At 48.0% G+C, this 26562-nt stretch overlaps 1 protein-coding gene across 1 annotated transcript in view; it reads left to right on the top strand.

Annotated features, from left to right (window-relative positions):
• MTHFD1 (methylenetetrahydrofolate dehydrogenase, cyclohydrolase and formyltetrahydrofolate synthetase 1) overlaps nucleotides 1-26562 on the top strand; it is a 150972-nt gene that overhangs the window by 113942 nt on the left and 10468 nt on the right. The window contains exons 23-25 of the mRNA XM_030214776.1: nucleotides 2004-2104; nucleotides 5479-5656; nucleotides 21319-21426. Coding sequence (XP_030070636.1) covers nucleotides 2004-2104; nucleotides 5479-5656; nucleotides 21319-21426 — 387 coding nt within the window. The remainder of the gene's footprint in view (nucleotides 1-2003; nucleotides 2105-5478; nucleotides 5657-21318; nucleotides 21427-26562) is intronic.

Here is a 26562-nt window from a genome sequence, read left to right on the forward strand (position 1 = left end):
CCACAAGACGTATGAGGACGACCTGAACACGTATACCCTGGAGGAAAGGGGAGAGAGGGGGTAACATTTAAATATTTGAAAGGTATTAATCTACAAACAACCCTTTTCCGTAGATGGAAAGGTGGTGAAACTAGAGGACATGAATTGAGGTTCGGGGGGGGGGGGGGAGACTCAGGAATAATGTCAGAAAGTATTTTTTCACAGTTAGGCTGGTAGATACCTGGAATCCCCTCCCGTGAGAGGTGATGGAGATGAAAACGGTAACAGAATTAAAAAATGTGTGGGATAAACACAAAGGAAACGTTTATGGAAGGCATGGAACCAAACTAGCTTAGTGGTGATTAGATGATAACACTGATAGTTTCAAAGGAAAACCAGTGCTGGGCAGACTTCTACAGTCTGTACCCTGAGAATGGCAATGACAATTCAAGATCAAGTATACATGTGTAGTATCATGTAATTACTAGTGGATTAGTGTAGCGGGTTGTGGACCAGGGGAACTGGGTTCTATTCCCACTGCTGCCTGATGGTCAGCAGTGGGTTGAGATCCTGGGGAGCTAGGTTCAATTCCCTCTGCAGCTCCATGAGGCATATTTTCAAAGCACTTTGGGAGGCTAAGTTCCATAGGTTTCTATGGAACTTTGGGAGGCTAAGTGCTTTGAAAATGAGCCTCCATGTGACCCTGGGCATGTCACTTAACCCTCCATTGCCCCAGGTTACACAGTAGTATAATGTACTACTTAGATTGTGAGCCCACTAGGGACAAACCCAGTACCCTGAAAATGGAACTGTAAACTGCTTAGGTTTAAGCGGTATATAACTACTGAAATGAATGAATGAATAATACCTTATGCAATGAGTTTATTTGGTGGGCAGACTGGATGGACCATACAGATCTTTATCTGCTGTCATCTACTAAGTTACTAACAGGCTCATTTTCAAAAGAGATGGACATCCATCTTTTGACATAAATCGGAACATGGACGTCCATCTCCCAGATATGTCCAAATCAGTATAATCGAAATCCGACTTTGGACGTCTCCAACTGCAATCCATCGCAAGGACATCCAAATTTCAAGGGGGTTCCGGAGGTGTGGTGAAGGCGGGACTTGGGCATGCCTAACACTTGGACATCTTTGAGCCATAATTGAAAAAAGCAGGAATGTCTTAAAGTAAGACTTGGACGTTTTCACCCGGATGTTATTTTTTTTTACAACTAAGGCACAAAAAGGTGCCCGAAATGACCAGATGACCACCAGAGGGAATTGTTACTCCCCCAGTGGTCACTAAGCCCCTCCCACCCTCAAAAAAAAATCTTTAAAAATATTTTGTGCCAGCCTCAGATGTCATACTCAAGTAGGCAGACCCAGGCCATTACCCCCCCCCCCCCCCAACCTGTTACATTTGTGGAGGAAACAGCGAGCCCTCCAAAACCCACCACAAATCCACTGTACCCACATCTTGGTGCCCCCCTTCACCTGTAAGGGTATGGTAGTGGTGTAGAGTTGTGGGTAGTGGGTTTTGGGGAGGGGGGTTTGGGGGCTCAGCACACACGGGAAGGGAGCTATGTACCTGGGAGCAATTTATGAAGTCCACTGCAGTGCCCCCTAGGGTGTCCTGGCATGTCAGGTGGACCAGTGCACTAGAAATGTTGGCTCCTCCCACGTCCAAATGGCTTGCATTTGGACATTTTTGACATGGATGTCTTTGGTTTCGAAAATCGCCGAAAGTAAGACGTCCAAATCCAAGGACGTCCTTGTTATTTTCGAAATGAAAGATGGACGTCCATCTTTTTTTCGAAAATACGGTTTTCCCTGCCCCCGGATTTGGACGTTTTATAAAGACGTCCAAATCCCAACTTGGACGTTTCTTTCGAAAGTGCTCCTCGATGTCACTTCGTGCTGAAAGTCCCTGTGTCTGTCTCTTAGCTGTGCACCGTTGTGAATTTAAATGATTTTTCTTCAATGGTTTTGGGTACAGTCCACACATTATTCTATTTGCAGAATCTGGAGCTGTTGGAGAAGGGCTGCAGTAACTTATGCAAACAGATCGAAAATGCCTCTGTGTTTGGTGTCCCAGTAGTTGTGGTTGTGAATGCCTTCAAGTAAGTAAAGACGCAGGAGGGTCTGTGGGATTAGGATATATACCCCATGCCAGAATTTCTGAACTGCATAAAGCCTTGATTGACTGATGAGAGCAGAGAGTTAAAACGCTTTGTGGGCTTGCCAATGCTGAATAATTCTTTAGATCACCTACACAGTCAGGGCATGGATTGAATCCCTTAGCTGCAGTGTTCCTCTCTGGCTTTCTTTCTTACATAGTCACTTTACAGGGTAATGTGAAGAATCCCTGGTCTCTCACAGTGCCAGGAAAAGGGTCACAGAGCTCGACTTTTGCCACGGAATAATGCATCCCACCCTGAGTTCTCTTTCTCCTCCTGCCCAGGACATGATTCATAGTTTGGGCAGTGTGCGGCACCATGCTGTCCCTCATAGTGCAAGGCATGAGTTTGAGACTGCTGGTAGAGGAAGACGGAGCCCAGTGCACCACTGCCCTCTTCCTCCCCCTCCAGGTAACAGCCAGTCAACACAAAGAGGGCAGAGGGAGACACAGAAGGGTGAAGGCAGTGGTGTAGCTACGGGGGGGCCTGGGCCTCCCCCTCCAAATTGGTTCTGGGCCCCTGGTTTGGCAGGCAGGGGTCCCAACCCTCACCAGGTGAAGCATTGGTCTAGTGCATTGCCTGCCCCTGTTTTCTCTTCCCCTCACATCAAGCACGCTCATTTTAGTGAAACTGAGCTCAGTTTCATTAAAACAAGCGTGCTGGATGTGAGACGAAGAGAGGGCAGGCAATGCAGTGGCGCAGGAGACCAGCGCTGGGCAAAGGCTTCAGGTGGCGGGGGCTGGGGACCCCCGACAGCAAAGGTATGTGCAGCGTCGGCAGCGGGGGACAGGCAAGCGCAGAACCAGACCAAAATATGCCCCCTCACACACTTTGAGCTCTGGCCCCCTCCCACCTTCAAGTCTGGTTACGCCCCTGGCTGAAGGACAGGGGAAGAGGATGATACAGGGTAAGTTATTATCTATAACAGAAGGGGTTGACACCAGATGAACTGCAGGGAGTGAGAGGGGGTTTTCTCCTGATTTTTAGATCTGATCCCTGCTTCCCCCAAATCCTTTCTTCTCCCTCACTGTTCTCTTCCATGCTGATCCCATTTCTCCCTTCCCTGCACAAATCACTAAGATCCATTTTCCCCCAACCAACACTCAGAAATGAAAAAAATACATAGTGTATTGTGTGTTTTGTAAAGTAAAATGTACATTAATATATGGATCTATGCAAATCTGCTACAGAATCTACCTCAAGTAAATGTGGCCATGGCTATCGACACCAAAGCATGGTGTGTTGGATGCAGGGTCCACCTGGGCTTGCAATTCCTAGTGGTTTGGGTTCAATGGCACTCACATAAATACGGTTATTACAGCTCCCCTCTTGGCTCATAGCGGGGGTGTTCTGTATTTGAGCAGTCTGAAATGGTCAATACACATGGGGAGACTTCATCTGAATCAGGGGTGTAGCTAGGGGGGGGGGGGTACAGGGGGAGCAGTCACTCCCTCAAACAGATTTTTTTTTTAATGGCACCTTTGCGCTATAGCTTAGGCTTCCCCAGCCCCTCAAGAAACTGCAAACATAGCTTCGCTTCCCTGCCCTGTCCTGTCACTCAGTGGTTCTCCCCGCTGCCTACCTGGCGCCTTGGCTGACAACAAAATGAAGCCGCGTGTGAGGTCATCATAGCTCTCTGCAAAGCAGGAAGTTACATCATGGGAGGGCGGAGGAGGAGGAGGGAAATCAGCAGGTGGCGCATATAGAGCTATGATGACCCCGCGTGCTGCTGTATTAGGGGCTCATATCCCATTTAGTTATGTTTAAACAAATGAGAGCTCTGCATGAAAGAAAACATTTGTTTTTATTATTTTGACTTTTGAAAACCACTTGTCCCTGAAACATTCTCAAAACAGAATAATCCATTTGTACAAAAGAGATGAGGTGAAGATGTGATTCCATGTGCCCCAATGAAAGGAGAGCTTAATTTTAATTCAGTTTAATTTCAGTATATTCCTAACACCAGGCTTCCCAAGGCAGATTAAAACAGTTAAGATGAACCCATTAGTAAACAGGATATACTCATTGAAATTTTACCATGTTTTACTGTATTGTATAGAACAGTGTAGAAAAATGAGCATAACATATAGACTTTATTAGTGCTATTTCTACCAGCTACAATAACTTTTTAAACTCTCTTTTAGTGATATTCAATTTTTTTAATGATATTTTATCTACATATGGGAAGCTTTCAAATAAATTAAAAACCAACAAAAAAACCCAAACCTTTTGGTCTCCACCTTTAAAGGCCCTACCTATCCAACTGGAACAGCTTTTACAGATGGACCACACATAGGCGGTCTGTTATTTCTAATTATCTTTGGCAGTTGTTTTCAATAGTGTTTGCTATTGTTTGTAGGTGAAGGAAAATAGCAGCAAACGCCACCTACTGGCTTCAACCCGTATGATGGGCCAGATAGGCTCATGTCCTCTCCTGTTCTCAATCTAATCTTCTTGGGGCCAGTGAGGGGAAGAGGGATGGGATTGCATCACGATTGGGGGGGGGGGGGGGGAGAAAGAGACAGGAGCATCGGGGGAAAGACAGGCAACGGGGAGAAGAGAAAGGGTAAAATTGGATGCTGAGGGATAAGAGATAGAAGGGGGATATGATGAGGAATAGGTGATGTTGGATGGAGAGGTGCTGAAAGCGACAGTGGGGGGATGAGAGAGAAGAGATCCTGCATAGCTGAGGGGAGGGGAGGCCTGCATGAGAGAGAGTCCTGTCCTGGATGGGGTATGGGTTGATGATGCATGATGAATGGGGGAAAAAGACAGGAGTATTGGGGGGGGGGGGGCAGACAGGCAAAACTGGATAGAGGACAGGAGAGAAAGACAGGGTAAAGTTGGGTGCTGGTAGGTGAGAGACAGAAGGGTGATGTTTCAACAATTTTTATTGATGACAAACAGATTTATATACAGAAACAAAAGAATGCCATCTTATTTTGGCTTCCAACAATTTCAACAGTTTTAGCGAAGATGCAACTAATAAAGTTCACCTTGCACTGTATATGTCTTGATTATACCAAAAGATAATGAGCATAACTAATACTTAAAGGTCCGGCTACTCTACAATACCATTATTTTAATAAAAATGTATGTATCACAACCTGACATGAGAAGAACTATCCTATAATCTGAAGTTTCTGCAGCTAGCATTGGGATATTCGTCTAGATAGATATCTCTATGCATATCTACATATACCTATGTTTGTTGTTTGAACTAGGATAACAGGGCATCCTGGATGGGTTGGTTGACCTGCTTGTCATGATTGAGTTACATATACATGTTGTGGTTTCTGTTGTCATCTTGTTCGCAGGTCTGATACGGAAGCTGAGATTGAGCTGGTTTGCCGCCTGGCAAAAGCTGCTGGATCCTTTGATGCTGTGAAGAGCACTCACTGGGCTGAGGGGGGGAAGGGAGCTGTCGCTCTGGCAATGGCTGTGCAGCGAGCATCACAGGCACCGAGTCACTTCAGGTTTCTGTACGACGTGGAGGTAATGTTTGTACAAAGGCAGTGCACTTTGGTATTCCTAAATGTATCTCTACCCCATCCTTTTTTTATTAAATCTAAAGAGTCTTTTAACACCCTCCAGGAAAGAATCGCTGAGGTCTGAGAGTTCTGTGGTGATTGGGGGAAAAACTAAAATTTCTTGCTGGTTTGGTTCTAAGCCTGTTTTTGTTTAGGAAAGTGCCAGAAAATCAAATCTAGCCAGTGAGGGAGTGGGGTCACAAAATGAGATCCTCCTCCAGCTTGGGACCTCATGGTACATGCTTAGCAGTGCTGGATAGGAGCATGCTGAATCTTCTAGACTGTAAATACATTAGAGAGTGATTTTATTGGAGTAAAGGCCAAGCTTGCGTTCTCATTCCTTTGCCTCCATTTTTTTCTGTGGCAGTGATAGTGTTAAAACAGGCATGTTGTTTCAGAATGGTCCACCGATTTTACTTGTAAAACCGAGGGGAGAAGGCAGCATCTGGAGAGCAAACTGAATTTAGTTTGAGAAGTTCTGCCATTCAATAGGGAAACAGCTATATGGGATCCATGGGAAGTCTCAGTAACATAGTAACATAGTAGATGACGGCAGAAAAAGACCTGCATGGTCCATCCAGTCTGCCCAAGACAAACTCATATGTGTATACCTTACCTTGAATTTGTACCTGTCCTTTTCAGGGCACAGACCATATAAGTCTGCCCAGCAGTATTTCCCTCCTCCCAACCACCAGTCCCGCCTCCCATCACCGGCTCTGGTACAGACCGTATAAGTCTGCCCTCCCCTATCCTCGCCTCCCAACCACCACCCCCTCTCCCATCAGCGGCTCTGGTACAGACCGTAAGTCTGCCCTCCCCTATCCTCACCTCCCAACCACCACCCCCTCTCCCATCAGCGGCTCTGGTACAGACCGTATAAGTCTGCCCTCCCCTATCCTCACCTCCCAACCACCACCCCCTCTCCCATCAGCGGCTCTGGTACAGACCGTATAAGTCTGCCCTCCACTATCCTCGCCTCCCAACCACCACCCCCTCTCCCATCAGCGGCTCTGGTACAGACCGTATAAGTCTGCCCTCCCCTATCCTCGCCTCCCAACCACCAACCCCTCTTCCCCCCAACTGCTCCGCCACCCAATTTCAGCTAAGCTTCTGAGGATCCATTCCTTCTGCACAGGATTCCTCTATGCATATCCCACGCATGTTTGAACTCAGCTTCTCTGCTGCGGTCATATGAAACTGAATTTGACTTCGAGCAATGCATGTAGCAGAGCCTTCATTTGTTTTAGATAAACTCTGACTTTGCAGCTAATTCTTGCATATGTTCCTATTAAATATTTTATTCCTTCTTCATTTTTGATGTTATACGAGAGTGGAACATAGTCATCAACATCACAAGGGAGGTGGATTACTACTACTACTACTATTTAGCATTTCTATAGCGCTACAAGGCGCACGCAGCGCTGCACAAACATAGAAGAAAGATAGTCCCTGCTCAAAGAGCTTACAATCTAATAGACAAAAAATAAATAAAGTAATCAAATCAATTAATGTGAACGGGAAGGAAGAGAGGAGGGTAGGTGGAGGCGAGTGGTTACGAGTCAAAAGCAATGTTAAAGAGGTGGGCTTTCAGTCTAGATTTAAAGGTGGCCAAGGATGGGGCAAGACGTAGGGGCTCAGGAAGTTTATTCCAGGCGTAGGGTGCAGCGAGACAGAAGGCGCGAAGTCTGGAGTTGGCAGTAGTGGAGAAGGGAACAGATAAGAAGGATTTATCCATGGAGCGGAGTGCACGGGAAGGGGTGTAGGGAAGGACGAGTGTGGAGAGATACTGGGGAGCAGCAGAGTGAGTACATTTATAGGTTAGTAGAAGAAGTTTGAACAGGATGCGAAAACGGATAGGGAGCCAGTGAAGGGTATTGAGGAGAGGGGTAGTATGAGTAAAGCGACCCTGGCGGAAGACGAGACGGGCAGCAGAGTTTTGAACCGACTGGAGAGGGGAGAGGTGACTAAGTGGGAGGCCAGCAAGAAGCAGATTGCAGTAGTCTAAACGAGAGGTGACAAGGGTGTGGATGAGGGTTTTGGTAGAGTGCTCGGAAAGAAAGGGGCGGATTTTACGGATGTTGTAAAGAAAGAAACGACAGGTCTTGGCGGTCTGCTGGATATGAGCAGAGAAGGAGAGAGAAGAGTCAAAGATGACCCCAAGGTTTCGAGCTGAGGAGACAGGGAGAATGAGAGAGCCATCAACAGAAATAGAAAACGGGGGGAGCGGGGAGGTGGGTTTGGGAATTGGCAACCTCTTGGAGTTTAGACGTAATACACCAGACTCAAATTTCTGGAATTATTTTCTATCACATATGACACGATTGAGTCTACAGTCCTGATTTTTATAGGAGATGTTCCTGCTCAGAGAGAAAGCAGCTCCCAGTCCGGTTTAACATGAGTGTCCCATGAAAAGAGAGTGAGTTTAGATAGACATGGATTAGTGGTGGTGGTCTCGTATTTCTAGTGAATCCTAAAGAGGGGAAACTCTCCAACAAATTATCTAGAGGTACGCGGAGTCCCTCTCCCAGCGCCTTAGTCCTACTTGTTTGGCAGTGGACAAAGTAACTTGCACAAGGTGACAAGAAAAGGCAGTAGTAGGATTTGAACCTGGATCTCCTGGTTCCCACTCTGTTGTTTAGAACACTTAGATCACTGTTGCTCAAGTCCAGTCCTGGAGTACCCCTTGCCAGTCAGGTTTTCAGGATATCCACAATGAATATGCATGAACTTGATTTGCATACACTGCCTCCATTATATGCAAATCTCTTTCGTGCATATTCATTGTGGATGTCCTGAAAACCTGACTGGTAAGGGGTACTCTTGGACTGGACTTCGGAAATACTGCACTAGATCATCCAGAAAGAGAGAACACAACCTAAAGCTGTTGAATATCTGTGAATGTCTGAGGGGGAGGGAACAAATTGCTTTTGCCAAGACCTGTTGAGCAGACCCAATTGTAGAAACTCGATACCAAACCACAGTAAGGCAGCCACTACAATACAATACATAGGGGAGAAAATATTCATACCAGCTCCTTTTATTAGCCACATGTTGCTTAGGATACAAAGGTGCCTGTCTTACCTTAAGTGGTGGGGCTAATGTTGGTGGTAGCAATATTGTAAACACTACAGATGAAGATAACTTCTCTACAGCAAATAGAGGCCCTGGGGAGCTTGTTCTTGGATCCACTGCAGCAGGAGATCAAGAGAGACCACAAAAGTTAATGAAAGTATTAAGAGGACAAACCACAATTAAGTGGATCCCAGCAGATAAAGAAGAGGTAATGTACTCCAGGTACAAAATAAGTGCCTGTATATAATATATAAACCGCTTTAATTGTAACCACAGAAAGGCGGTATATCAAGTCCATACCCCATTCCCCACTACCACTTTTAATATGCAGTGAGTCTGAGAGACTGAGTTCATCTCTGGCTTACCCTAGCATAGGGATGAGGTTCATTACTTTCATGATAATGCACAAAATTAATCTGTTTGGAGACAGTGCCCTGAAAGATCCTGGCTAACTTAAAAAAAACACTAAAAACATCTGTGTGGAAAATTTCTATTTCCTTATGTGATAGAACAGTGTTATTCTCTGTGATTATAATTTGAAAATTGCAAAATTTAAATTAAAAAAAATCAACCATCACTATCTGTAAAATCTATGGTCTCTGCTTACTTACTAAGCCACGCTGTAGGCGCATACTTTTCAGTGAGAGCTAACAGACACCCATTATATTCCAAGGGCACAAGGGAGTGTTAATGGGGGGGAATTGGGATTTGAACCCTGATCCTAGTCCATCACAGTATTATGCCACTTTCTGAATATGCTGGGTTTGAATGGCTATTAACAGAGTGTGTACAAGGTTAACTCTGTTTTCTCCGAGGACAAGCAGGCTGCTTGTTCTCACTGATGGGTGACGTCCTCGGCAGCCCCTCCAATCGGAATCTTCCTAGCAAAGTCCTTTGCTAGCTCTCGCGCGCACCGCGCATGCGCGGCCGTCTTCCCGCCCGAAACCGGCTCCAGCCGGCCAGTCTTCTTTCGTCCGCACTCGGTACGGCTGTGTTTTTGTCGTGTCGAGCCCCGGAGAGTCGACCTCGCGCGTCCGTTTTATATTGACGTGTTTTTCTTCGAAAAAGTTCTGTAAATTTGTCGGGAAGTGCTCCGAAAACCCCCTTGGGTTTCGTTTTCCCCTTCCCGTATTTCCAGTTTTGCCCCGGTAAGTTTTCTTTCGTCGTCGGGGTAGGCCTCTTTTCGGCCTCGGTCGAGATTTTTTCTCCCTTAAAGTTTTGGTGCTCCAAATTCGTCATTTCGGATTTTGACTTCGCCGGCGTGATTTTTCCGCCCATGACATCGAAGCCTTCCAGCGGCTTCAAGAAGTGCACCCAGTGCGCCCGGGTAATCTCGCCCACTGATAGGCACTCTTCGTGTCTTCAGTGTCTGGGGGCCGAGCACCGTCTCCAGAACTGTAGTCTGTGTTCCCTGTTACAAAGGCGGACTCAAGTAGCGAGATTAGCCCAGTGGAACGTTTTGTTCTCGGGCTCTTCGTCGGCATCGGCACCGGGGTCATCGTGTGCATCGACGTCATCAGCGTCCAGACCTTCATCCTTGGCTGCCAGTGCATCGAGGCATCGGCCCTCTGCATCGGTGCCGAGACATCGGATAGCTGCATCGACGTCGGTGGTACCGGGACCTCGTCTCCTGATGTCGTCGGACGGTGGTGCATCGATTGGAGTGCAGGTGAGGGCTGTCCATTCCCCTGCTGGTGGCGGTGAGCCCTCGGGTGGGTCTCCTCCTACCCTGAGGGCTCCTGCGGTACAGCCCCCCCGAGATCGACCCTCTTCGGTCTCGGCCCCGAGGAAGCGACGGATGGATTCTACGTCCTCCTCGTCGGTGCCGGGGAGCTCCGGTGACATGCTTCGGAAGAAGTCGAAGAAGCATCGACACCGGTCCCCTCCCCGCGTCGGCACCGAGAGCTCTGGGTCGCCGAGGGAGTCGGCACCCAGCAGGCATCTGCACCGAGAGGACCGCTTACCCTCTGTTCAGGAGGTGTCGATGCGCTCCACTCTGGACAGCCCGGAACAGCCTCCACGCCCGGAACAGGTTCTGACGTCGACGCCTGCATCGACCTCCATGCCTTTCTCTGCAGCCGCTCTGAACGAGAGCCTCCGGGCCGTTCTCCCAGAGATTCTGGGAGAGCTGTTGCGCCCTACCCCTCCGGTACCGGCCGTGCTTGCGCCTCCGGTACCGTCGAGCGTGGCGCCGGCTGGCCCATCGCCCGGGGTGAGGTCCCCGACGTCGGTACCGCGTGCGGTGCCGACTGCGGCCACCTCCCAGGAGGGCTCCCCGACTACGTTGGCGGAGGGAGCTTCGCCGATGCGGGCGAGGGAGTCTACCTCTCGACGCCCCCATCGTGGACGTGGCTCCACGGAGTCGAGCCGGGCGCGGTTGCAGACGCAGGTCCGTGAACTTGTGTCTGACACCGAGGGTGAGGCCTCGTGGGAAGAAGAAGAAGACCCCAGATATTTCTCTGACGAGGAGTCTGAAGGTCTTCCTTCTGATCCCACTCCCTCTCCTGAAAGACAGCTTTCTCCTCCCGAGAGTCTGTCTTTTGCTTCCTTTGTCCGGGAGATGTCTACGGCCATCCCCTTCCCGGTGGTTGTGGAGGATGAGCCCAGGGCTGAAATGTTTGAGCTCCTGGACTATCCTTCTCCACCTAAGGAAGCGTCCACTGTTCCCTTGCACCATGTCTGGAAAAGACATTGCTTGCGAACTGGACCAAGCCACTAAGTAATCCCCACATCCCCAAGAAGATCGAGTCCCAGTACCGGATCCATGGGGACCCAGAGCTGATGCGCACCCAGTTGCCTCACGACTCTGGAGTTGTGGATCTGGCCCTAAAGAAGGCTAAGAGTTCTAGGGAGCATGCTTCGGCGCCCCCGGGCAAAGACTCAAGAGCCTTAGACTCCTTTGGGAGGAAGGCCTACCATTCCTCTATGCTCGTGGCCAAGATTCAGTCTTACCAGCTCTACACGAGCATACACATGCGGAATAATGTGCGGCAGTTGGCGGGCTTGGTTGATGCTCTTCCCCCTAAGCAAGCCAAGCCTTTTCAGGAGGTGGTCAGGCAGCTGAAGGCGTGCAGAAAATTCCTGGCCAGAGGAGTGTATGACACTTTTGATGTTGCGTCCAGGGCCGCTGCTCAAGGTGTGGTGATGCGCAGGCTCTCATGGCTGCGTGCCGCCGACCTGGAGAATAGACTCCAGCAGCGGATTGCGGACTCGCCTTGCCGTGCGGACAATATTTTTGGAGAGAAAGTCGAACAGGTGGTAGAGTCTCTCCACCAGCGGGACACCGCATTCGACAAGTTCTCCCGCCGGCAGCCTTCAGCTTCTACCTCTACAGGTAGACGATTTTTCGGGGGAAGGAAGACTGTTCCCTATACTTCTGGTAAGCGTAGGTACAATCCTCCTTCCCGACAGCCTGCGGCCCAGGCTAAGCCCCAGCGCGCTCGCTCTCGTCAGCAGCGTGCGCCTCAGCAAGGCCCCGCGGCTCCCCAGCAAAAGCAAGGGGCGAGCTTTTGACTGGCTCCAGCAGAGCATAGCCGACATCCAAGTGTCAGTGCCGGGCGACCTGCCAGTCGGAGGGAGGTTGAAAGCTTTTCACCAAAGGTGGCCTCTCATAACCTCCGATCAGTGGGTTCTCCAAATAGTCCGGCAAGGATACACCCTCAATTTGGCCTCCAAACCTCCAAATTGTCCACCGGGAGCTCAGTCTTACAGCTTCCAGCACAAGCAGGTACTTGCAGAGGAACTCTCCGCCCTTCTCAGCGCCAATGCGGTCGAGCCCGTGCCATCCGGGCAAGAAGGGCTGGGATTCTATTCCAGGTACTTCCTTGTGGAAAAGAAAACAGGGGGGATGCGTCCCATCCTAGACCTAAGGGCCCTGAACAAATATCTCGTAAAAGAAAAGTTCAGGATGCTTTCCCTGGGCACCCTTCTCCCCATGATTCAGCAAAACGATTGGCTATGCTCTCTGGACTTGAAGGATGCCTACACACACATCCCGATACTGCCAGCTCACAGACAGTATCTGCGATTTCAGTTGGGCACACGCCACTTCCAGTACTGTGTGCTACCCTTTGGGCTCGCCTCTGCGCCCAGGGTGTTCACAAAGTGCCTAGCTGTGGTAGCAGCGGCACTTCGCAGGCTGGGGGTGCACGTGTTCCCATATCTCGACGATTGGCTGGTGAAGAACACATCCGAGGCAGGAGCCCTGCAGTCCATGCAGATGACTATTCGCCTCCTGGAGCTACTGGGGTTTGTGATAAATTACCCAAAGTCCCATCTTCTACCAGTGCAGAAACTCGAATTCATAGGGGCTCTGCTGGATTCTCGGACGGCTCGTGCCTATCTCCCAGAGACAAGAGCCAACAACTTGTTGTCCCTCGTCTCGCGGGTGCGAGCGTCCCAGCAGATCACAGCTCGGCAGATGTTGAGATTGCTGGGCCACATGGCCTCCACAGTTCATGTGACTCCCATGGCCCGTCTTCACATGAGATCTGCTCAATGGACCCTAGCCTCCCAGTGGTATTAGGCCGCTGGGGGTCTAGAAGACGTGATCCACCTGTCCACGAGTTTTCTCAAATCCCTGCATTGGTGGACGATTTGGTCCAATTTGACTCTGGGACGTCCTTTCCAAATTCCTCAGCCACAAAAAGTGCTGACAACGGATGCGTCTCTCCTGGGATGGGGAGCTCATGTCGATGGGCTTCACACCCAAGGAAGCTGGTCCCTCCAGGAACGCGGTCTACAGATCAATCTCCTGGAGTTGCGAGCGATCTGGAACGCTCTGAAGGCTTTCAGAGATCGGCTGTCCCATCAAATTATCTAAATTCAGACAGACAACCAGGTTGCCATGTACTATGTCAACAAGCAGGGGGGCACCGGATCTCGCCCCCTGTGTCAGGAAGCCGTCAGCATGTGGCTCTGGGCTCGCCGTCTCGGCATGGTGCTCCAAGCCACATATCTGGCAGGTGTAAACAACAGTCTGGCCGACAGACTGAGCAGGATTATGCAACCTCACGAGTGGTCGCTCAACTCCAGAGTGGTGCGCCAGATCTTCCAAGCGTGGGGCACCCCCTTGGTGGATCTCTTCGCATCTCGAGTGAACCACAAAGTCCCTCAGTTCTGTTCCAGGCTTCAGGCCCCCGGCAGACTGGCATCGGATGCCTTCCTCCTAGATTGGGGGGAGGGCCTGCTGTATGCTTATCCTCCCATTCCTCTGGTGGGGAAGACTTTGTTGAAACTCAAGCAAGACCGAGGCACCATGATCCTGATTGCTCCTTTTTGGCCGCGTCAGATCTGGTTCCCTCTTCTTCTGGAGTTGTCCTCCGAAGAACCGTGGAGATTGGAGTGTTTTCCGACCCTCATCACACAGGACGAAGGGGCTCTTCTGCATCCCAGCCTCCGGTCCCTGGCTCTCACAGCCTGGATGTTGAGAGCGTAGACTTTGCCTCTTTGGGTCTGTCAGAGGGTGTCTCCCGTATCTTGCTTGCTTCCAGGAAAGATTCCACTAAGAGGAGTTACTTCTTCCAATGGAGGAGGTTTGCCGTCTGGTGTGACAGCAAGGCCCTAGATCCTCGCTCTTGTCCTACACAGACCCTGCTTGAATACCTTCTGCACTTGTCTGAGTCTGGTCTCAAGACCAACTCTGTAAGGGTTCACCTTAGTGCAATCAGTGCATACCATTACCGTGTGGAAGGTAAGCCGATCTCAGGACAGCCTTTAGTTGTTCGCTTCATGAGAGGTTTGCTTTTGTCAAAGCCCCCTGTCAAGCCTCCTACAGTGTCATGGGATCTCAATGTCGTTCTCACCCAGCTGATGAAACCTCCTTTTGAGCCACTGAATTCCTGCCATCTGAAGTACTTGACCTGGAAGGTCATTTTCTTGGTGGCAGTTACTTCAGCTCGTAGAGTCAGTGAGCTTCAGGCCCTGGTAGCCCAGGCCCCTTATAACAAATTTCATCATAACAGAGTAGTCCTCCGCACTCACCCTAAGTTTCTGCCGAAGGTTGTGTCGGAGTTCCATCTGAACCAGTCAATTGTCTTGCCAACATTCTTTCCCCGTCCTCATTCCTGCCCTGCTGAACGTCAGCTGCACACATTGGACTGCAAGAGAGCATTGGCCTTCTATCTGGAGCGGACACAGCCCAACAGACAGTCCGCCCAATTGTTTGTTTCTTTTGATCCCAACAAGAGGGGAGTGGCTGTAGGGAAACGCACCATATCCAATTGGCTAGCAGATTGCATTTCCTTCACTTACGCCCAGGCTGGGCTGGCTCTTGAGGGTCATGTCACGGCTCATAATGTTAGAGCCATGGCTGCGTCGGTAGCCCACTTGAAGTCAGCCACCATGGAGGAAATTTGCAAAGCTGCGACGTGGTCATCTGTCCACACATTCACATCTCATTACTGCCTGCAGCAGGATACCCGACGCGACAGTCGGTTCGGGCAGTCAGTTCTTCAGAACCTGTTTGGGCTTTAGGATCCAACTCCACCCCCCGAGGGCCCTGTTTGTTCTGTTCCAGGCTGCACTCTCAGTTAGTTGGATAAATTGTTAGGTCAATCTCAGTTATGTCCTCACCGTAGCGAGGCCCAATTGACCATGGTTGTTGTTTTGAGTGAGCCTGGGGGCTAGGGATACCCCATCAGTGAGAACAAGCAGCCTGCTTGTCCTCGGAGAAAGCGAATGCTACATACCTGTAGAAGGTATTCTCCGAGGACAGCAGGCTGATTGTTCTCACAAACCCTCCCGCCTCCCCTTTGGAGTTGTGTCTTCCCTTGAAGTGTATTGTCTTGCTACATACTGGACTGGCCGGCTGGAGCCGGTTTCGGGCGGGAAGACGGCCGCGCATGCGCGGTGCGCGCGGGCGCGCGAGAGCTAGCAAAGGACTTTGCTAGGAAGATTCCGATTGGAGGGGCTGCCGAGGACGTCACCCATCAGTGAGAACAATCAGCCTGCTGTCCTCGGAGAATACCTTCTACAGGTATGTAGCATTCGCTTAATCTGTGTACATTGGGAAACAAAAGTTTACCTTCAAGTATTCCATGATACCATGTAATATTGGACACATACAAAGACTGGTTAGTGATTGGTTGTTGTATAGACCCTGAACTCTGGATAAAGCAGTTTTCTGACTGATCCAGTGTTCTCATACTGAGGCTGGAAATGAAAAAGGGGGGGGGGGGGGGGGGGGGGGAGTGTGGTTCCTAAGAACGAGACCTTTTTCTTTTCTTTTAAAAAAAAAAAATCTGTATCTAATGTTTAGCCTACCTTGAGCCAGAAATGTAAAAATGAGGTTTGTTTGCCAAACAGCGGAACCCTAAACATCAGTTGGAAGTGTATGGTACAGATTGCCTTGGGTTTCTTTTTGTTTGTTTTCAAATTCCATTTTTCCTTCTATTTTAATGTAGCTGGACAACTATAGATGATGCATTTCTTCAACACCCTGTCTTGACATTGACTGTCTTTCACATCCAAAATGTCTAAAACACAATAAAATCTGGATCTTAGGGCGAGGACTTTTGGGGGGGGGGGTGAAAGGGGCAGCTGACCTGAGTGTCGGGCAACACTTTCCCTTAACTCAGTGGTTCCCAAACCTGGTCCTGGAGGCACCCCAGCTAGTTAGGTTTTCAGGATATCCACAATGAATAGGGGCTCTTCAGCTCGGAAAAGAGACAGATGAGGGGAGATATGATTGAGGTCTACAAAATCCTGAGTGGTGTAGAAGTAAATTGACTTTTTACTCATTCCAAAAGTACAAAGACTAGGTGACAGTCAAGTTACATGGAAATACTTTTAAAACAAATAGGAGGAAATATTTTTTCACTCAACGAATAGTTAAGCTCTGGAACTCTTTGCCGGAGGATGTAGTAACAGCGGTTAGTGTATCTGGGTTTAAAAAAGGTTTGAACAAGTTCCTGAAGAAAAAGTGCATAGTCTGCTATTGAGACAGACATGGGAAGCAACTGCCTGCCCTGGGATTGGTAGCATGGAATGTTGCCTTGATTTGGGTTTCTGCCAGGTACTTGTGACCTGGCTTGGCCACTGTTGGAAACAGGATACTGGGCTAGATGGACCATTGGTCTGACCCAGTATGGCTGCTGTAATATTCATGAGAGAGATTTACATGCTCTGTCTCCACTGCATGCAAATCTTTCATGAATATTCATTGTGGATATAATGAAAACCTGACTGACTGTGTGCCTCCAGGACCAGGTTTGGGAACCACTGCCTTAGCTTCTTCCTTCTGTGGGTTCTGTATCTTCCCAGGCTAACCAGGCCACTACAGCTTATCCACACTTGATCCCTCTTCAGCTATGCATCCGTACAGGCCAGAGGCAGGAGATGTGTTTAATCTTTCCTCATCTCCTGCTGCCTCAAGGCCAGATCTCACAAACATACTTCCTAGGAAGGATGTTGAGTATGGGGCACTTCTGTGGTGGTCTGTTCATTATGGAGGTTGAGACCTCGGGGAAAGAGGAAGTTTGGGGAGGGGGACAGAAGAGCATTAGGAAGGAAAGCCTCTTTCAAAGGAAGGAAAGAAGTCCAATCCCATCTTGAAATCTCCCAGTCCCTTCTGATTTTTACCCTTTTCACCGAGACTTGAACTCTGTGTGCAAAACATGTTTCCAATAGACCAGAAGTGGGTGAAAACATTTAGTGGTGAGTTTCCGCCTTGGTGTGCTGAAGCCTAAAGAAGGAGGGAATATGGCTGCCATTTCTGGGACCCTTCCTGTCCCCATGCCAGTAATGATACCAGCACTTATCTGGGCATGCTATTAGGGGAAGTTGAGAAAACAAAAAAGATAAAATACCTTTTCCATAAAAAGAAAAAGGAACAGCTGGGATGCAAGGCTACACAGAGACCTCTGTGGGTGGCACATCCATAAAGATGTGAATGGTTTTCTACAGCTGCTGTAAATTGATAGGCTCTTTATTTGGCAGTGATCCTGATGCAAAAATGTAAAGCCCACACCAGTGTTTTTCTTAAGGAAGGTGGGCGGTATCTTTTCTAATTCCACTATATCTTTATTTTCTGTTTGGAATTTATTGAAATTTGTCAAGATTTTCAAACTAAGCAGCAATAACCAGACCACACATCTAATCAAGGAAAGTTAATATTTGCTTCAAGAGAGAAAACTTTCTCAAACTTGCAAAACTCCACAAGCCTCCAAGTGGAAGAACGGCAAAAAGAAAATAAGAGAGCACATCACACATAAATGTTCAAAATATTGCTCAGTGTTATCTGTTCTGAGAAAAGGTACAGAAAAGGGCAACAGAAATGATAACGGGGGTGGAATGCTTCCCTTAGAAAAAGACAGAATGTTAGAGCTCTTCACATTGAGAAGACAACATAGAGGAGATATGATAGAGGTCTCTAAAATCACGCATGGTAGGAAACAGTTATTTAAACCTTCAAGTAGAACTAGGGGCCACTCTTTTAAACAAATTGGGTAAAGTAGTTATTTTTTTCACTCAGTGTAATCAAGTTTTGGAATGTGTAGCCAGAGAATGTTGTCAAAGGCAGTTAACCTAGCTGGGTTCAGAAGGGCTTCTCAATGGAGAAGGGTAGTTAGTGGGGTTCCCCAGGGGTCTGTGCTGGGACCGCTGCTTTTTAACATATTTATAAATGACCTAGAGATGGGAGTAACTAGTGAGGTAATTAAATTTGCTGATGACACAAAGTTATTCAAAGTCCTTAAATCGCGGGAGGATTGTGAAAAATTACAAGAGGACCTTACGAGACTGGGCGTCTAAACGGCAGATTACGTTTAATGTGAGCAAGTGTAAAGTGATGCATGTGGGAAAGAGGAACCCGAATTATAGCTACGTCGTGCAAGGTTCCACGTTAGGAGTCACGGACCAAGAATGGCGTCGTCATTGATGATACGTTGAAACCTTCTGCTCAGTGTGCTGCTGCGGCTAAGAAAGCAAATAGAATATTAGGTATTATTAGGAAAGGAATGGAAAACAAAAATGAGGATGTTATAATGCCTTTGTATCGCTCCATGGTGCGATCGCACCTCGAATATTGTGTTCAATTCTGGTCGCCGCATCTCAAAAAAGATATAGTGGAATTAGAAAAGGTGCAGAGAAGGGTGACGAAAATGATAAAGGGGATGGGACGACTTCCCTTTGAGGAAAGGCTAAAGCGGCTAGGGCTCTTCAGCTTGGAGAAAAGGCGGCTGAGGGGAGATATGATAGAGGTGTATAAAATAATGAGTGGAGTGGAATGGGTAGATGTGAAGCGTCTGTTTACGCTTTCCAAAAATACTGGGACTAGGGGGCATATGCGATGAAGCTACAATGTAGTAAATTTAAAATGAATCAGAGAAAATGTTTCTTCACTCAACGTGTAATTAAACTCTGGAATTTGTTGCCAGAGAATGTGGTAAAGGCGGTTAGCTTAGCGGAGTTTAAAAAAAGGTTTGGATGGCTTCCTAAAGGAAAAGTCCATAGACCATTATTAAATGGACTTGGGGACAATCCACTATTTCTGGGATAAGCAGTATAGAATGTTTTGTACTTTTTTGGGATCTTGCCAGGTATTTATGACATGGATTGGCCATTGTTGGAATCAGGATGCTGGGCTTGATGGACCTTTGGTCTTTCCCAGTATGGCAATACAATGGCTTGGTCAAGTTCCTGGAGGAAAGATCCGTAAACCGCAAGGAATTGAGCAGCAAGGAATGGCTCTTTTATATTTGGGATGTGCTAGGTACTTCTTGACTTTAAACTGGCTGCTGCTGGAGGCAGAGTACTAGGTATGATGGGCCTGTAGTCTGACCAATCATGGTGCGTTCCGTGTTCTTATTTTCCCCTCCCTTTTTTTATTATAATCAGCTCTATAGGAGTATCAGCCCAGGGAAACTGGGGTGAAAATAACTCCTCTGCAGGCACTCGTTTTATTTTATCACGGTGTGATTTATCAGTATGCTGTGATTAGGGTTTTTATTCCTAGGTGTTCATAAATTGTAAATTTAGGTATTTACTTTCCAGCCGATTAAGAGTTCTTTAAGGGTACAAAAAAAATCAGTGTGTTTTTGGGTTTTTTCCTTGTCCCACAGGTACTATTGATTTATACTTTTTCTAGTGGAATCGAGCATAGGTGCCAACTTTTCAAAATGATTGGAGGTGCTGAAAAAAATATAAATTTTTTTAACAGGTGGTGCATTCCCCCCTCTCCATCCCTTCATATCCAGCAATTCTCCTCTCTCCCCTAACTCCCCTCTCATCCATGTCCAGCAAATTCTCCCCTGCCCTCCCCTCTCATCCATCCATGTCTAACAAGTCTCATCTCTCCCCTCCCCTCCATGTTCAGTAACTCGCCCCAAACACCACCTGCCCCTTTTCAACCCCCCTCTCCTCCGAGTTCTAGGCCCCCCTCCCCTCTCCTCCGAGTTCCAGCCCCAGCCTGACCTCTTCTCCCACAACAGTCCTCCGTCCTCGCCTTCCTGCCGCCCAGAATTTAAAACTCATCTTACCTCGCTCGGTCCCTGCAGCAGTGAAAGGTGAGCAGGCTCGGCTTCAGCCTTCCCTTCTCTCTCCGCTCTGGTCCTGCCCTCGCGGAAACAGGAAATGAGGGAGGGACCAGAGCGGAGAGAGAAGGGAAGGCTGAAGCCGAGCCTGCTCGCCTTTCATTGCTGCTAGGACCGAGCGAGGTAAGATGAGCTTTAAATTCTGGGCGGCAGGAAGGTGAGGACGGAGGACTGTTGAGGGAGAAGAAAGCGGGCAGGTTAAAATATTGGTGGTGTTAGAGCACCCACAGAGTCGGCACCTATGGAATCGAGCATGTGCATTTGTGTCACATAGGCAGCACAGAAAAGGCACAAAAACGGAATGGAGGATAAGCTGGGGAATGGTGCAAGTGTACTCGGAAGTGATATTTTTCCAGTATTATCCAATAAACACCTGTTGGGGGTTTGTTTTGGGCTTTTTTTTTTTTGCATCAGGGGGTTGTTTTGGTGTTTATTATTAAAACCTAAAATCAGAAACCTTAGCTATGATCCATTTGCAGACTGCAGTTCCTAAAGCAGAACTTCCGATACTGGGTTAGGACTCCAAATGGGGTCATGAAACCATCGTTTGAGGGTCACGACCTAGGTAGGCTCTCCATAGGTGCATCATTACTCTGCACCTCCAGGGTCACACAGTTTTATTTAGCCACTGCAGTGGGGTCCATGGCCACAAAGGAGATTGATAAGCACTTCCCTAAAGGCTTTCTTTTTTTCTCAAAGCAACTCAGATGAGAGTAGTCATCAGGGTTTGTAATGGATTCTTTGTATGGTGCAATACCTTTTTTAACAGGTTCAACAGAACTGTCCGAGGATGAGCTATTTGTTCTGTTGGGACCACAGAGACTCCTTTTCCAGATGTGACAGTTTTCAGAAGTCCTACAGAAGAGAGTACCTGTAGGGCCTACACAGCTCACAAAACTCATCTTTATATAGTAGCACTGGTTCTGTTGAAGTTGCGGTAGCCTGCAGAGGATCTAGGTTATAGTATGCTGGTATCTTGACCTCTGATCTTGCAATTGTAATCCTAGTGTTTTTTGCCTTCTAGCTTCCTATCGTGGAGAAGATTAGAATTATTGCACAAAAGATCTATGGAGCAGATGATGTGGAACTTCTTCCAGATGCCCAACAGAAAGTTGAACTTTACACCAAACAGGTAAATTCCTGTAAGCTGTTCGCTCTATGGTCTGAAATAGTGCTGGTATTTGCTTTAACAGTGTAGCCTTGTCTCAGAACAAACCAAACTCTGTTCAGGTTACAAAGGGCCTCCTGATGTCCTCTTGGAGGTGAACAATCCAGCTCTCCCAGCTTTTAGAAACCGGGGCCACCACCAACACTTGCTCCTCTGCCTTGGCTTTTGTGTTTGGCACCTGTTGCTCGCTTCCACCAGCCTATTCTTTCAGGAGAAACCAGATGCCTTTGGTGCAAAGTATTATTTTAAACTGCATGATGACTAAGACCTTAGAAGGTATGTTGAAAATTCCTGACACTTTTGATGTAGCATCCAGGATTGCTGCCCAAGGTAAAGTGATGCACAGACTTTCATGGCTGTGTGTCTGTGACCTGGATCATACGGTCCAGCAGCGAATGGCGGGTGTTCCTTGCTGGGGGGATAACCTTTTTGGTGAGAAAGTAGAGGATCTGGTTGACCAGCTCAAGAAGCACAATGATGCTATGGATTCTCTCTCCCGCCGGGCGTCTTCTGCTACTACCTCCTCATCTAGGAGGTTTTTTGAAGGGAAGAGGAGTGCTCCCTTATTCCTATGCTAGGCGTAAGTACACTCCTGCTTCTCGGCAGCCTGCCCAGGCTCAGTCCCAGCATGCTCATTCTCGTCAATAGCGTGCGCCTAAGGCCACTGTGGCTCCCCAGCAAAAGCAAGGGATGGGCTTTTGACTGGCTCCAGTTCAGCATAGCCTCGGTAAAGGTGTCCGTTCCGGACATCTTGCCGGTTGGGGGGAGGTTAATGTTTTTTCACCAAAGATGGCCTCTCTTAACCTCCGACCAGTGGGTTCTTCAAATAGTCCGGTTAGGATACACCCTCAATCTGGAGTCCAAGCCTCCAAATTGCCCACCGGGAGCTCAGTCCTACAGCTCCCAGCACAAACAGGTACTTGCAGAGGAACTCTCTGCCCTTCTATGGAATTCTCTTCAGTGGTGGACGATTCGATCCAATTTGACTATGGGGCGACCATTCCAAGTTCCTCAGCCACGAAAAGTGCTGACGACGGATGCATCTCTCCTAGGGTGGGGAGCTCATGTAGATGGGCTCCACACTCAGGAAGCCTGGTCCTTTCAGGAAAAAGGCCTACAGATCAACCTTCTGGAATTAAGAGCAATCTGGAATGCTCTAAAGGCTTTTAGAGATCGGTTGTCCAACCAAGTAATCTTAATTCAGACAGACAATCAAGTTGCCATGGTTTACACCAACAAGCAGGGGGGCACCGGATCTCGCCCTCTGTGTCAGGAAGCCATCCAGATGTGGCTTTGGGCTTGCCGTCACGGCATGTTTCTCCAAGCCACTTATCTAGCAGGTGTAAACAACAGTCTGGCCGACAGGTTGAGCAGGATAATGCAATCTCACAAGTGGTCACTGAACATGGGCGTTGTCCGCAAGATCTTTCGAGTGTGGGGCACCCCCTTGGTGGATCTCTCTGCCACTCAGATCAATCACATGGTCCCTCAGTTCTGTTCCAGGCTTCAGGCCCATGACAGACTAGCATCAGATGACTTTCTCCTACATTGGGGGACAGGCCTTCTGTATGCGTACCCTCCCAAACCTCTAGTAGGGAAGACTTTACTGAAACTCAAGCAAGACTGCGGAACCATGATCCTGATTGCACCCTTCTGGCCGCATCAGATTTGATTCCCTCTTCTTCTGGAGTTGTCCTCCGAAGAACCGTGGAGATTGGAGTGTTTTCCAACCCTCATCACTCAGAACGAGGGGTCACTTCTACATCCCAATCTCCAGTCTCTGGCTCTCACAGCCTGGATGTTGAGAGCTTAGAATTTGCCTCCTTGGGTCTTTCAGAGGGTGTCTCCCAAGTCTTGCATGCTTCCAGGAAAGATTCCACGAAGAGGTGTTACTCTTTCCAATGGAGGAGGTTTGCAGTCTGGTAGGACAGTAAGGCCCTAGATCCTCTTTCTTGTCCTACACGGACCCTGCTTGAATACCTTCTACACTTATCAGAGTCTGGCCTCAAAATCAGTCTCATTGCATAAAATGGGTTATGTGGTAAAATAAAACATTGGACCTGTAGCCCACATTGATAACTTCCCCCAGAATACCCAAATATTTCACTTCTTCTTCACCAGAATAAAAAACATTACTTAAATTTGATCTAGAGGGATGATGTTTTCATTTTTTTTTTTTTTTTTTTTGCAACGGATAACACCTTTGTCTTTCCCAAATTTAATAATAGGCTTGGTTGATAGAGATTGAACTATTTTAGAAAAATAAACCATTTCAAATCTTGCTCCCAATTCCTGCCTCCCTTAATCTATCAATTAGAACATTGTGATTTACAACATCAAATGATGTCTTAATATCAAGAAATACTATTAAATAGATCGTAGAATAACTAACAATGGGAAGAATTGATATCCAGGTTTCTGGACGTTGGCCCTTCTGAACTCCACGTTAATACAAATCCAAAACATTTTATTCCTGAAAAAAAAAATCTTTCAATTAAGCACACACACTTGTCTAAAACGTTACTTAACAGTAAACTAGATATAAACTGATAATTGCCATAGTCCAAAGCATCTAGATAACAATTTTTATCGCAGGCTTCAGTGATCAGGGAATCATTACCTCCTTCAAAGAGGCATTAACCATGCTACTTAAATAATGCTAAGCCGTAAATTCTTACCTCGTATGACAACAGCTCCTTTTAATCAAAACAAATTCTGAAAATTCCTGGGCCAATGGTAGACAGCATTACTTGCCATACTAGAAATATCAGGTATATTTAACAAATTTGTTTAGTACCATAAAAAGCTCTCAAGGATGGGATAGGGCCTTTTGCATTCTTCTAGCAAAACACGGTGTTTTGCTTTTGGGGGTTTTTTTCCACCTTTTTTTTTATTTATTTATTTTTAATCTACCAATTTCTTTGTTACCTAAGGAGGCCTTTTACAAAGCTGTGCTAGCACTTCTAGCTCGCAGTAAACACTGAGGCCCAGATGCATCAAACAAACGTAAAAAAATCTAAATCGTTAAAGTCCGTAACGATTTTGAAAAACCGAAGCATGCACCAAAAAAACAGGTCAAACATGTTCGTTGCGGTATCGAGAAGTACAATGTATCAATGAATCGTAATCCCCGTCGTTAATCGGCCCCTAAATCATGCGCAGAGCAGCCAAGCGTTATGCTGGCTGCTCTGCGCATGCCACAAACGTCCAAAAAAAACCCACAACACAAACACGAGGCTCCCCACTTCCCCCTTTACTAACCAAAACAAAAAAAAATCCAAATAGATCGGGAGGGGGCAAAGGCGCTAGTCAGGAGCGTCCTGTATGGGCGCCCTTGCCCCCCCCCCCCCCCGCACGAGATCGCCGCTGTTCCCCGCTTCAGCCGGTTTTAATAAAAACAAATCTCCAAATTTTCTCATCCCCGCTCCTCCTCCCTTCCTGTGTCTCCTGTCCTTTGCTCCAGGGCTCCACCTCCCGCCATCCTCCGCCCCTGTGCCCCGCCCCCTGGGATAGTCTCCGCCGCTCCCACCCTCCACCGGACCCCCCCTCCGCATTACCGTCCCGTGCAGCGCCTCTCCACCTGTATGCGAAGGTGCTGCATGGGATAAAACATCTGATCACCAATTGCTTCTCCCTCCTCCGACGTCAGTCTGTTGTTCCTGGGCCCACCCTCCATTGACGTAAGTTACCTACGTTAGTTATCTACGTAGGTAACTTACGTTAATCGAGGGCGGGCCCAGGAACAACAGACTGACGTCGGAGAAGGGAGAAGCAATTGTCGATCAGGTGTTTTATCCTGTGCAGTGCCTCCACATACAGGTGACAGGCGCTGCGCGGGACGGTAATGCGGAGGGTGGGAGCGGCGGCAACGATCCAAGGGGGGGCGGGGCGGAGGATGGCGGGAGGTGGAACCCTGGAGCAAGGGACAGGAAACACAGGAAGGAAGGGGGACCGGGGATGAGAAAATGTGGAGATTTGTTTTTATTAAAACCGGCTGAAGTGGGCAGCAGCGGCGATCTCGGGGGGGGGGGGGGGGAAGGGCGCCCATACAGGACGCTCCTGACGAGCGCCTTTGCTCCCTCCCGATCTATTCAAATTTTTTTTTTGTTTTGGTTAGTGCAGGGGGAAGTGGGGAGCTACCAGTTTGCGTTTTTATATAACTTTTTTTTTTACATGCCAGCTTGCATTTTTAAGGTGCAGGAGGGAGCGGGGAGATGACAGCTGAGGCCTGAACGACTGGTCTGAGAGCTCGCTAAATTTGTCACGTTAAATGATTCGTTAGAATCGTCGGTATGGTTAGTGCATAGCGAATTGTCCACATTTCAATGGTAGTTTCTGGTTTGCATTCCGTTTTCGTTATCTGCTAGCGGCTTCAGAAAAAGGCCTATAATGCATGCAACGGTCGCAAACTTTGTCGTTAGAGGGTCATTAAAGGGTCGTTAGAGTTTTGTGCATCTAGGCCTGAGACACCCATAGGAATATAATGGGCATTGTCTCAGTGTTTACTACCAGCTGATTTTTACTGCGAGCTAAAAACGCTACCATGGCTTAGTGAAAGACACCCCCCCCCCCTCCCCCACGGCCTTAGTATAATTGTCTTTAATTTGGTCATTCTGTCATTTACACCAGCAGTTTAAACACCACAGCGGTTTCTCCTCTTTCAACTCCCTTGTAAACCACAGTGCCCTGTTTTTTGTTTTGTTTTATACTGAGCAGGCCCCTGCTGCCCCTGGTCCAAAGCAGATTTAACAAATGTCAACAAGGTTTTATCCCTAAGAGCCACCATATCACAAAAACCTAAGGGCCCCTTTTACTAAACCACATAGGCACTTACGTGCGCCCAATGCGCACCAAAATGGACTTACCGCACGACTACTGCGTGGCTCTTGCACATATTTAATTTTTTGCACACGTCTGCAAAATCATTTTTATTTTCAGACGCACGTAGCGGATGCGTGCCAAGTGGCATCTGATGCTTGTAGGTCCTTACCGGCTAAATTCTTTACCGCTAGGTCTATGGCTGGCGGTAAGGTCAGAGACCCAAAACGGACGCGCAGTAATTTTGATTTTGCCGCATGCCCATTTTTTGGGGTAAAAAGA

Source organism: Microcaecilia unicolor, chromosome 9 (genome assembly GCF_901765095.1).
Source record: "Microcaecilia unicolor chromosome 9, aMicUni1.1, whole genome shotgun sequence".
In the NCBI taxonomy this organism is placed as follows: domain Eukaryota; kingdom Metazoa; phylum Chordata; class Amphibia; order Gymnophiona; family Siphonopidae; genus Microcaecilia; species Microcaecilia unicolor.